At 40.2% G+C, this 13,171-nt stretch overlaps 1 protein-coding gene across 3 annotated transcripts in view; it reads left to right on the top strand.

Moving 5' to 3' along the window:
• Positions 1-13,171, top strand: part of MCPH1 (microcephalin 1) — a 242,280-nt gene that overhangs the window by 21,998 nt on the left and 207,111 nt on the right. For 2 of the 3 annotated variants that reach the window (XM_003271408.4, XM_030812414.1), the window contains exons 4-6: positions 3,404-3,491; positions 8,016-8,130; positions 10,920-11,063. In XM_003271408.4, coding sequence (XP_003271456.1) covers positions 3,404-3,491; positions 8,016-8,130; positions 10,920-11,063 — 347 coding nt within the window. Of the gene's footprint in view, positions 1-3,403; positions 3,496-8,015; positions 8,131-10,919; positions 11,064-13,171 lie in introns of all 3 variants that reach the window. The other variant, XM_030812415.1, reaches the window with a different exon arrangement.

Below are 13,171 nucleotides of genomic sequence, written 5' to 3'. Positions count from 1 at the left end.
TCGTAATTTTTTAAATTTTTTGACTTTTTTTAATACCTTTGAATACGTTGTACGGCAGTATAAAAATATATCTTTATCAGCTTTTTCTATTTTTTAATTTTAATTTTTACTTTTAAACTTAAAAAAAAAAAAAAAAACCTAGGACACAAAGGCACACATTAGCCTGGGCCTACACGGGGTTAGGAATATCAGTATGTCACTAGGCGATAGGAATTTTTTCAGCTCCATTATAATCTTATGTGAACACTGTTGTGTATGTGGTCTGTCATTGACCAAAAGGTTGTTATGCAGCATATGACTGTATTCACAGAGTTGTGCAACCGTCACCACAATTTAAAAACGTTTTCGTCACCTCAAAATGAAATTTGTACCCCTTAGTCCTATGCCCTATTCTCCCACCAGCCAAGGCAGCCACTAGTCTACTTTCTTTCTCTGTGAATTTTTCCTTTTCTGGGCATTTCACATAAGCGGAATCATATGATATACGGCCTTCGTGTCTGGCTTCTTTCTCTTAGCATAATGTTTTCAAGGTTCATCATGTTGTCATCTGTATTAGAATTTCATTTCTTTTTATGGTGGAATCATGTTCCATTGTATGGACATGCACATGCACACCCACACTCACACACACACACACACACACACACACACACAGAAGAACCAAATATTACAAGGCTTATGATGAAAAACAATGGTCCCTTTCTTGACCCTTTTCACCCTCAATTCCTGTTCCCCAGAGGCAGCTCCTTTCACACATGTGGCTGCTTCTGCAGATAAGCTGTTCAGTGACCTCCATATTTCTAAATACTGTGGCCGTATTGCTGTTTTGGTTTTTCAGTTTCAGATATTATCTAGTGACTTTCTGATAGGGAAGTGAGAATTTTGTTTTTAATCGGCCCCTCTGAGGGCACCCCACTCCCACATACACGCATCTGCTGTTTGCATGGACACATTCATGTGCAGGCTCTTTCCACTCTTGATTGCAGTGTACATGATACATTTTGCTTAAATCAGTAGTTTATGTTTACATCATTATGACTGTGGAAGTTGTGTATTAGGCTGAATCTCAGACTGAACCGTGCATATATTTCCTTTCATGGAAAACTTTTTGTTTTCCCTGAGCTTGGCCTAGTGTCCTTTGAGTCCAGAGCTTCTCAGGCTCCAGTTGTCTGAGCATTGACCCAGAGCCCCCACTGGGCACTGGGTGGCAGTGAGTGGGCACAGGCAAGGAGAGAAGGAGAGTTGCTGCCTCTTTTCAGCCTTCCACCCTCCGCCCTCTGCACTTTGCCTGCTGTCCTCTGCCCCCTGCCCCACCCCTGACTGCTCTGGATTCACCTGCGCCTCCCGCCGTGGAGTGGTTCTGGCTCCAGGTTCTGAGCTCCAGATGGACTCCTCCCCAGCCCAGCCGCCAGGCTTGAGTTTCCCTTTTTTTTTTTTTTTTTTATTTGTTTGATTTCAGTTCCCCAGACAGCTCTTATCTACTCTTTATTTTTGTTGGTTTATATCTTTTTGTTTTCCTTTACTATCATTTTATTGGGGTTTTGGGGGTCAAGAGAAAAGCATGTGCTCAGTCCACCAGATTTAACCAGAGGTCAAAAACCTTCCATTTTATTGTCTAAATATTATTCAGTTAAGGATTCCCCCTCCCCATCTTAGTCCCCAACTGCCTTTGCTGAATCTTTAGCGTCTCCTGCCACAGTTATTGTGGTAGTCCCTGACTGGCCTCCTCGTCCTGGACCAGTGATCTGCCCACGACTCCTCCCTCACACCTGTCCCCATGCCCCAGAGCCCACAGGACGGGGTCCAAGCTGATTAGCTTAGAAAGTACAACCCTTGGAATCACATGAATTCTTTTTTTGTTGCTAGTCTCCTAACTTGCATTCATTCACTCAGTCATAAAAGTGGCGTATGTTTTCCCAAAAATGTCACCCTGTTTGCTGCACTGTGCTTGAGTCTATGCTCTGCTTCCAGATGGAAGATCTGTGTCCTCCCACATCTGCCTCCTTGTCAGAGTTGAGTTTGGTGATCATCTCTGACCTGAAGCTTTCTCTGAACCATACTCATTATGCAACTTTTTGCTGCTTTTCTGCCTGGTTGTACTTCTCTTGTTAAAATTACTGCACTGTATTGTTTTTTAAATTTGTACATTTTTGCAGATTTCTCTGATGCCTGGCTTAATAGAAGACAGTTGCCTTCTCATATCTGCCTCTGCATTCTGTGTATTGGGATAGCACATGTCATTTTGCTTCTGAAAACTCCACTGCATTGTATACTGAGGAGATAACGTGAGATGAGAAAGGAAAATCACATGTTAGTGTTGTTATAAAGATATTATTGACTTTGCACACCCTCAGAAGGGGGTCAGGGATGCCAGGATGAGATTCATTACCCTAGTGTCACTTACCACACTGCATAGACCATACTGTACCATACAGAGGCACATATTTGTGAAACTTCCTTCATTCCTGATATATTTTGTAGAAATTTCTATATCAATATGGATATGTGTTTTTTATTGTGGTATACTTAATTTTTTCAAATGACTGTTCGTGTGTTAGATGTTGAACGGTGATAGGCCTGTGAGGGATAGTTGGAGAGGTGAGTAGAGGCCTTATTATAAAAACACTTAAACAGCAGATGAGTGAGAATATGCTCTAAACATGGGAGTGACAGAAGGTTTTTATGTGGGTTGGAAAGAAATTTAAGATTAATATATCAGTAATGTATGAGTGAATTAGAAGAGGAGAAACAAACAGTAGGGCAGGAGATCATTTAGAAAATCATCATTATTTAGACTTGAGTGACAATGTTAAGAAGGAGATAAGGGTCACAGGAATCCAGAGATACGCAGGTGGACAGGAGAAATGGCAGGTGTGTCCACAGGGCAGGAGGAGGAGGCTTGGCAATGTGGAGCACTGGTTGCACACCCAGGCCTTAGGGCTAATGGTGGTGTCTGGACAGAAACACAAAAAGGACAACCCAATTTTGGAGGAAAGAGATGTCCTTTGACTTCAATTTCTTTACGTCCCTTCTACCTCTAAATTTTCTGTTTTATGGCCTGTTTACTATTAAATGATGCATTTAATAGCATTTACTCATAGCTTTATTAGTACCATGCACTAATAATTTTGAAGTATGCTACAAGTCAAAAATTGTTGCATAAAAATTGTACTTCCTTTACCTGCTTCTTGCTTCTATTATACTTAAATACCAGATAGAGACACTTTTGGGAAGTTTGATTTATACTGACTTTTGTATTTGCTATTGTATTTATTTTTTAAAAGTCTGTTAAAATGACCTAGGTATGGATTTCTTAAATTGGTAATACATGTGCAGATTTAGTGCTGTGTCAATGTGTAATAGTAACAAATACTCATTAGACTACCTTAATTTAATTATACAGATGCAGGACAGCTGGAGCACACATTGATGAATCATTGTTCCCTGCAGCTAATACGAATGAACAGTTACCAAGCGTAATTAAAAAAAAAGTAAGTACATGATTTCAATGTAGATAATAGCAATTAGGAATTTATTCTTTTTTTATTTCTAGAAAATAAAACTTCTAGAAATATATTCAAGAGTTGTCTTAAATATGCTATTGATGTTACTGTTCTTTTCACATAGCATTTTTTAGTGAATTACAGAGATTATTTTATCCTATGACTTCTTCGAAAGCATTTGTAGGAAATGGAAAAGACTGTGGTTGGCCATAGGAAAACTAAAAGGTGCCAAGAGACAAGCAAACATTTAGGTGCTTTGGTAATTACTTCAGAATGAAGTTCATTATATCTGTAGTCAAAATACCTGCATTCTATTTAGCCAAATAAATCTCAAAAGTCCGATGGACCTACATCCAAGTGTGCAAAGTCATTTATTAGGAAAATCTGCTGTACAAATACAGTTGTCCTTCAGTATCCACAGAGGATCAGTTCCAGGACCCCCTCAGATACCAAAATCCACTGATGCTCCAGTCCCTTATATAAAATGCCATAGTATTTACATGTAACCTACACAAATCCTCCTGTATACTTAAGAAAAAATTGTTTGTAGAGACAGGGTCTTTCTGTGTTGCCCAAGCTAGTCTCAAACTCCTGGCCCCAAGTGATTCTCCTGCCTCAACCTCCCAATTGGGATTACAGGCATGAGCCACTGCACCTGGCTCCTCCCATGTACTTTAAGTCATCTCTGGATTACTTAAATACCTAATACAATGTGAATGCTTTGTAAATAGTTGTTACACTGTATTTTTTTTTAATTTGTGTTAAATTTTTTTTCTTTTGAGTATTTCCAATCATGACTGGTTGAGTCCACAAATCTGGAACTTGCAGATACAGAGGGCACACTGTAGAGTTAAAGACATTGCTTTCATTTGAGATCGAATTCACATTTTAACCACAACCTTTTCAGCTTTCTATTTATTTAGAAGTTCTAATTGTGATTTCTTTATCTGAGGATACTTTACTCTGAAACATCACAGCCAGTTTGTTTTCACATGAGATTCTCTGTTAGAGGGAGGATTTGATGACTTTCTGCAAACTGAACTACATTTCCTGTAGACTAGAGGAGAAATAACTGTGGACTTCACATTTCCTGAAAATAGTAAATGATATTTCTTCATTACATTTCATCTCAGACAAGCCATAGTTTGCCCATGCAGTGATGGATGAACTTCTTCAGTTTTACCTGATTATAGGTGAACAAGTGTTCTGCAATCTCTGGACTCCCTGTGACATGCTAAAATCAAGTGTTTATTGTAAAAACACATCAGTAGTCATGCCTATTTTCATTGTAAAGCATTTAGTAAACACAGACATCTCTTTGATTGCCCTCCCTCAAAGTAAGCAGCTTTCAATTTGATGAGTATCCTGGGTGGCATTTCTTTAGTACGTTACACACATGTACACACTCAGACATGCATGCTTGACGTGAGGGGGCTCTGCTGTCTTATGTGTATCATTTGGTGAGTTGCCTTCTCTTCCCCAATTAACAATATGGTTTTGACCATTTCATGTCAGTAGCTTTGACTCTACTCAGTTTTCTGTATTGCATTATACGTTGTGACTGTGTTTTTCCGGTATTCATGTACTTTTAGTCAATGTCAGGTTTTGCTAAGTATATTACTTATGCCACATATTTGAGTTTATTTCTCCAGGTCAGATATCTAGAGATAAAATTACTGGGTCAGAATACATACACATTTTGATTTTAACAGTTCCACCAATCATAAACAAGGTGACCTATTTCTTGGCCAGATATGGTGGCTCACACCTGTAATCCCAGCACTTCAGGAGGCTGAGGTGGGCAAATCAATTGAGGCCAGGAGTTTGAGACCAGCCTGGCCAACATGTTGAAACCCCATCTCTACTAAAAATACAAAAATTAGCCAGACCTGGTGGTGCACACCTGTAATCCCAGCTACTCAGGAGGCTGAGGCAGGAGAATTGCTTGAACCCAGGAGGTGGAGGTTGCAGTGAGCCCAGATTGCGCCACTGCACTCCAGCCTGGGCGACAGCAAGGCTCTGTCTCAAAAAACAAAACAAAACAAAAAACCTATTTCTTGATACTCTGACCAATATTGGATATTGCTGATCTTTTTAATTTTTCCTAATCTGAAGCATTAATGACTGCTCATACACTTTACCACTTTAATTTTCATGTCCAGAAACCTTCCCTTTCCTTCTTTTTTCCAAATGTAATTGCAAATTAAAATTAAATTTAAATAATTGCAAATTAAAATTAAATTAAAATAAAATTAATTAAAATTAAATTTGCAAAGTAAACGACTCGAGGCCTTATTCTTTTGGGTCCTTGAGAAGGTTCTGTGCATCTGTCTCCCCCTCACCCTGTCTGCTGCCTGCCTGCCTAGCTTGCTGTTCCTCAAGCATGCCAATCGTGTTTCTGTTTCAGAGCCATTGCGTTATCTGTTCCCTCTGTCTGGAACATTATTCCCCCAAAATCCATACACATGACCTGTTTTCCAGCCTCCCTATGGCTTTGTGCAGATGTTGCTTTCTCTTTGAGACCTGTCCTGCCACCCCTGTTGATACCAGCAGTTCCTTCCCACTTGTGCCAACTATGCAAGTCTCTTTTCATCTGCAGTGCTGACTGGCTCCTCCTAACACACTGTAGTAATACGGGCAGTTTGATGGAATACAGCTGCTAGAGAAGATTCACAGGACCCCAAAATAACAATGTGTGCAATCTGCACAGTACCTGAGAACCAGGTTGCGCAAGGTGTGGAGTGTCTTCTTGTATACTGCTGACCCTGAGCCTGTATGAACCAGCCCCACTGGCAGAGCCTCCAGGCAAATCCTTCATCTCACTAATCATAAACAATGTTGACAGGCCAGGACAGTCTGTCCCCAAACTTCCCGGACCTGTGGCTATAAAGCACCACTGTCTAATTAGTACATTTTGTGTCGTGCCGGTACTTTAGTGAAAGCAGTGCAGGCTGGTTCCAAGCCAGTTGAAATGAACCTCCCAAGACACATACAACTTACTTATTTATTATGTTTATTTTCTGTCATTCCTTACCAGCATACAAGCTCCATGATGACAAGGATCTTTCTAGGTTGCAAGACCAGTGCCTGACGTATGGTCATGTTTTTTGTCAATAAATGAGTGAATAACTAACAGAGCAAGATCCCCAGTATAGGCATTAGCCTTGAATAGCTAAAAAGTTCTTTCTATAAGACTGGAGCAAAAGAAGTTAGCTTTTATGTGGGTAGCTAGCTACCCATGTAAACAAATTTGGGCTGGTAGCTTCAAGCTGACAACCAAGGAACCTAGACAGACGACTTAAATTTCCCTGGGGTGCTACAAGAAAGAAGTCAGGCATAAAAGTGTTAGTAGGTAAAATCGATGTGAAGTTCCAGTATGCGTATTTGTGCTGATGGCTGGGCTAAAGACGGGAAGTCAATGGGCAGTTCCAAGAAGAGAATGTGGGTAAGGCTGGGAATGTGAGGTGTGTTTCAAAGGAAACATTTCCCCTCTCTGAGGATGGTAAGAGTAGAGTTAACCCAAGACCTTGCTGTGGATCTCAGCCTGGGGTTTCATGTGTTTGTGAGTGTAGTTACAGTTTTTGGGTTTTACTGGCTGATTGGAGTTACTGTGATTTAATGACAGTAAGGCAAGAATAATAATGGTTCTTTTCTTTTGTAATTATAAAATAGAAATTGTTTTATTACTGCGTCATGGTCTTGCAGGGAGGATGATGTGAGAATAGTGCTGCCAAGCAGGCAATGGGCTTGCTGCCCAACCCACATAGAGTCCAAGATCATGCCACTTGCTTTTGAGAAAAGAAAGGCTTTATTGCAAATTGCCTGGCAAGGAGACAGGAGGAAATGCTCAAATCTGCCTCCCTGAGATGGGGGTCAGGCAGTTTCACAGGCAGAGAAAACAAAGTGTGATCTGATTGGATCTTGCAACGAGGTCATGCTGGGCGGTGTCATCTGACTAGGTTGTGTCACAAGGTGATGCCAGGGCTCAATCTGATTGGATCATGGATTATGCCATCAGGTGTTTACTCCTTGATTTGGCCCCTGTTCCTTGGTCTAAGTGCTTAGGTTCTGCCCGTGGTTACATGCTTGGTTCATGTGGGCATGCTCAAGGGACATAACTTGCAGCTTCGGGGGCCGTGGCAATTAAACAGTTCACCATTTTGATACACAAAGTTAAACTAGATTGAGCTGGTTTTGGTGGTAACAGTAGCAAAAAATCGAAAGAGACTGGCTAAAAACTTTCACGGAAACTAAGAATGCTAGGATCATGAAAATGTCTTGCAAAGCATAATACAGAGCCTTTTATACAGTCTTTTAAATTCTGTCCATTTTCTTTGTAACTGCACACACACAAAAAAATATTGCCAATTCACATATAGTGCAAGAAACACCTCTTTCAGAAGTTTTTATTACTGATGTTATAAAAGGTATCAGAAATGTACGCGAAAGGGCTTTTTCTCCTGTCTTAAGCAGTTGCAATACAGCATTAATTTTTGTGTTCTTTTTGCACAGCGTAAATGTATGCAGCCCAAAGATTTTAATTTTAAAACACCGGAAAATGATAAGAGATTTCAGAAGAAATTTGAGAAAATGGCTAAAGAGCTACAAAGGCAAAAAGCAAGTCTAGGTAAGCTAAGAAATATAATACAGTTCTTTGCATTTGTGTCCATATACCTTGTTTAATTTGCATGATGACTAGTGGGGTTCAGGATGAGAGAGCTGATGAAAACTATGATAGCTTTACTCTAGGAAGGAGAAAACAAAATGTCAGGAGCCTGCGGGAGACTTGACTGGGAGCCATAATAGAGCCATGCAGCTGAGCTAATCGACCACAGTCTTAACCATTCATCAAGGTGGTTGAACTATTTATTTTTAGGAACGATTTCAGAAGAAAAGCAAACTTTGGCTAATAAGCCTCATTGAAATAAATACCTATTTATTTCTTCTTTATATATAACTTCGTATTTTTACCTCATTGGCGTTTTTGTTTTGTTACACAGAATAGGCAAATCTTAGATGATACACTCTTTTAGTGATTTGGGAAAATACTTTAGAATATTATGTTCTATAACAAGGTGTCTTAGAAAAAAATAAATGTATTCTTATATATTCTTAAGTAATATTTTTATATATAAGAATATTATGGGCTGGGCACGGTGGCTCACACCTGTAATCCCAGCACTTTGGGAGGCCGAGGCAGGCGGATCACGAGGTCAGGAGATTGAGACCATCCTGGCTAACGCGATGAAACCCTGTCTCTACTAAAAATACAAAAAAATTAGCTGGGTGTGGTGGCAGGCGCCTGTAGTCCCAGCTACTATGGAGGCTGAGGCAGGAGAATGGCATGAACCTGGGAGGCAGAGCTTGCAGTGAGCCGAGATTGCACCACTGCACTCCAGCCTGGGCGACAGAGCGAGACTCCATCTCAAAAAAAAAAAAAAAAAAAAAAAAACCAGAATATTATGAAACATTAAGATATATTGTATGTTTTTGGTATTTCTCTGTTGCCTGTTTCACTGTCCTCTAAATTTTGTATTTCCTACTAATTCTGACACACCATTGCTACAGATAAGCAATTATGGTCACTAGAAATAGGAAGCATTAATTCCTCTAGTTTTCATTTTCTTTGTTTTCATGTATGTTACTATGTCACAAATTCTCTATTCTGTGTTTTGAAGTTATTCAAATAGAATTGTTGAGATTTATTTATTTATATTTTTGAGATGGAGTCTTGCTCCGTCGCCAGGCTGGAGTGCAGTGGTGCGATCTTGGCTCACTACAACCTCCACCTCCTGGGTTCAAGCAATTCTCCTGCCTTAGCCTCCCGAGTAGCTGGGACTACAGGGGCGCACCACCACGCCCAGCTAATTTTTGTATTTTTAGTAGAAACAGGGTTTCACCATGTTGGCCAGGATGATCTCAAACTCTTGACCTCGCGATCTGCCCGCCTCAGCCTCCCAAAGTGCTAGGATTACAGGCCTGAGCCACCGTGCCTGGCCCGGCCAAGATTTATTTTAAATGTGTGATGATAATGCGACAGAACTGGGTAGAACAGTTAGCCCACGTAGTGCTGCCACATAATTTTCCAGAAACATGGCCTGCATCATTTGTTTCATGCTCAGCCCTCCTGCTGCCTCTCCTGGTTTGTGTCCATCCTTCCTTCACACCAGCTGTCTGGTCTTCGTCGAAGCTCGAGCCAGAAATGTGCAATCGTCCTTGACATCTCCTTCTTCCTGATGCTAACCCCCATCAAGACCATGACCCTGCTTCTGAAACAGTTGTTTGACTTTTTCTGTTTTCTCCTTCCCTCCTCTCTCCTCTGATGCCTGGATCATCCCTCCTGCACCACTGCAGCCACTCCTTACCCCGCCCTCCACTCTCTCCTTACAGTTCATCTCTGTGCTGCAGTCACAATGGTGAAAACCTTAAATCAGAAGGACATCCCCTCCCTGGTTTAAAATTTCTTGGTGTCATCCCAAGGAAAAATATTCAGGATAAAATCCTGTATTTAACGTATTCTCCAATTTGCTAGGTCCTTTATGATCTGGCCTCTCTTTCTAGCCTCATAGCAATATTGCACGCTCTCCTATAATTCTTTATACTTTTTCCACTTTGGCTTCTTTCCTATGTCAGTGACAGTGTATTTGAAAATACTTTGGCAGCATGGTAATGATAGATACAAAATTTTCTTCTTAGACCACATATGTATCGTAATTAAAAACTATACATACAAAGTATTAATGATTCAACTAATGTAAATTTGTATATTGTCAGAACTACAGTAAGGGTTATTCAGGCTTAAGAGTCCCAAAGGAGAATGTATTAAATGATTCTTGGTATTTTTTTGTTGGGGGTGAGTATCAAAGTTCTGAAGGGCTCTTTGAGCATATGCAAGGTAGCATTCCAGAAAAAAACACAACTCTGCACCCACACAAAACGAGCTCATAACTTCATGGTTCCGGGACCATGCCGATCCCACGTCATGCAGTCAAGTTCATGTCTGGGTCTGTGAGTGTGTCTGAGGGTAGGAGTGATGGTGAATGGGGGCAGTTTCTGAAACCTGGGACAAGAAACAGAAACTAAATTGCATTTCCAGCTTTACAACTTATAACTTCCGTGTCTCAGTCTTTGTCTTCAAGTGGGGATACTGATTTGGGTTTGGGTTTGAGGTTGGATGCACTAATGCATGCATTCTTGGCACGGTGCTTGGTGAGGGCAGTTGCTCAGCAGATGTGAGCCAACAGCTGTAGCAGCAGTGTCACTGCATGTGGAGGTGGTGGAGGTAGAATATTAGTAGGAGTAGGTAATGATGTTGAAAGGGAAGAAGGAAAACAGGGTTGTTCCTTAAAAGGAATCATATTCGTGAAGTGTGAAGGCACTTTTTGATCTTAAAGTGGATTTTTTGTTTATTTTCAGATGATGATGTACCTATTCTCCTATTTGAATCTGGTGGTTCATTAACATATAGTCCCACAATTAAAATTAATAGTAGTCACCACAGCGCAATGGAGAAGAGATTACAAGAGATGAAGGAGAAAAGGGAAAATCTTTCCCCCAGCTGTAAGTAACTACAGTTTGTAAAATGAAAATTATGCAAATAGGCGATTAAATTATAGTGGAAAGCTTCTTTTTTCTTTGCCTAGATATTTTAATGTTTCCTGATAGTAACAAATTTTGACTTATTTCATGGCTGGCTTTGTTTTCCAGAAAATCTTCTGCATCATTAAGATTTTTGAAGCATATGTTGGGTGTATAGTATTCTTCAAGTTTAAAGTCCTATTTGTTATAGCTCTTTTGTAATTTCTATTATCTTTGGAATTTTTTCTTTTTTTCTTTTTTTTTTTTTGAGGTAGAATCTCGGCTCACTGCAAGCTCCACCTCCCGGGTTCACGCCATTCTCCTCCCTCAGCCTCCCTAGTAGCTGGGACCACAGGTGCCCACCACGTCGCGTGGCTAATTTTTTGTATTTTTTTTTTTTTAGTAGAGACGGGGTTTCACCGTGTTAGCCAGGATGGTCTCGATCTCCTGACCTCGTGATCCGCCTGCCTTGGCCTCCCAAAGTGCTGGGATTACAGGCGTGAGCCACCACTCCCGGCCTTCTTTCTTTTTAAAAAAAAAAAAAAAAAAAAAATCATGTCTGTTTTTTTTTTTTTTTTTTTTCATGAGATGGAGTTTTGCGTTTGTGACTCAGGCTGGAGTGCAGTGGCGCAATCTGGGCTCACTGCAACCTCCCGAGTTCAAGTAATTGTACTGCCTCAGCCTCCCGAGTAGCTGGGATTACAGGCACCTGTCACCACTCCTGGCTGATTTTTTTGTTTGTTTTTTTGTATTTTTAGTGGAGACGGGGTTTCGCCATGTTGACCAGGCTGGTCTTAAACTCTTAACCTCAGGTGATCCACCTGCCTCGGCCTCTCAAACGGCTGGGATTACAGGCGAGAGCCACCGCGCCTGGCCGTAAATCATGTCTTTTGAAGGAATTTGCTTTAGATTCATGTATCTAATGAATCAGTTTGTTTTTCATTATTTCTTTAATCTTTAAAATTTTTAATTACTGAAGTGTAATTCACATTTTAATAAAACATTTATCAAAGTAGCTAAAAGTTCATCTTGATACCCACATAATTGTACTCTTCTACCTGGGGATAACCTGTATTTTAAGTTGATGTGTTTTTCCAGATCTGTTTCAGTATATCAGATATCTGTATACAAGAAAAAGATATGGGTTTGGTTTCTGTGTGGAGGTGTAATTTCTGTTTTACCTAAATTAGATAATGACATGTGTATTATTATCCGCTGTGTTTATTTACTTAAGAGTATCCTGGAGGGTTTTTTTGCAGCTTAGTTGTAGACGTATTTTTTTTTTAAAGATGCTCAAAGTAGTCTACAGCTTTGATATTCAAAAATCTATTGGTGGGTATTTTTTTCCCAGTTTATTAGAAATCGTGTTGCAGTTTTTATTCTTTTTTTTTAACCCTGTAGTTTGGTTGTTCTTGTTTTTTTATTAGGCCATTTTCCTTTCTGTAGACATAAGTCTTTCCAGCTTCCCAACTTGACTTTTTACTGTTATAACCCCTGCATGTGCCTAAGTGAATCCTTATATTTCTGAGTACTTCATGTATTTCAGTAATACTAATTCATACACGCAGAATTTGATTTTTTAAAGATACAGAGTCTCACTGCGTTGCCTAGGCAGGGCTTGCACTCCTGGGCTCAAGTACTTCTGCCTCACCCTCTCAAGTAGCTAGGAATACAGGTGTGTGCCATGACCCCTGGCACCCTCTCAGGTAGCTAGGAATACAGGTGTGTGCCATGACCCCTGGCACCCTCTCAAGTAGCTAGGAATACAAGTGTGTGCCACGACCCCTGGCTTATTGATATAGTCAAATTATCCTTCAAAAAATTTGGGCCATCTTATTGTCACCAGTTGTTTATAAGAATGCCCGTTTCTCCATACTTGGAATGGCATTAGCCTGTAGCCTTTTTCAGTCGGAGGCTTGAAAAACTGGATCTGTTCTTTAAGTTACTTTTGATTAGAAGCAAGTTTAAGTGTGTTTTCATATTACTGACTGACTTACTGAATGCAGCTTTTAATGTGATCAACTATTACCTCTTAATTTTAGGTCCTTTGTCCATCTATATCATTTAAGGTTAGTTTCAGCTGCATATAA

Source organism: Nomascus leucogenys, chromosome 4 (assembly GCF_006542625.1).
Source record: "Nomascus leucogenys isolate Asia chromosome 4, Asia_NLE_v1, whole genome shotgun sequence".
Taxonomy (NCBI): Eukaryota; Metazoa; Chordata; class Mammalia; order Primates; family Hylobatidae; genus Nomascus; species Nomascus leucogenys.
The sequence above is the reverse complement of the archived record's forward strand: the minus strand, read 5'-3'. Positions and strand labels throughout refer to the sequence as shown.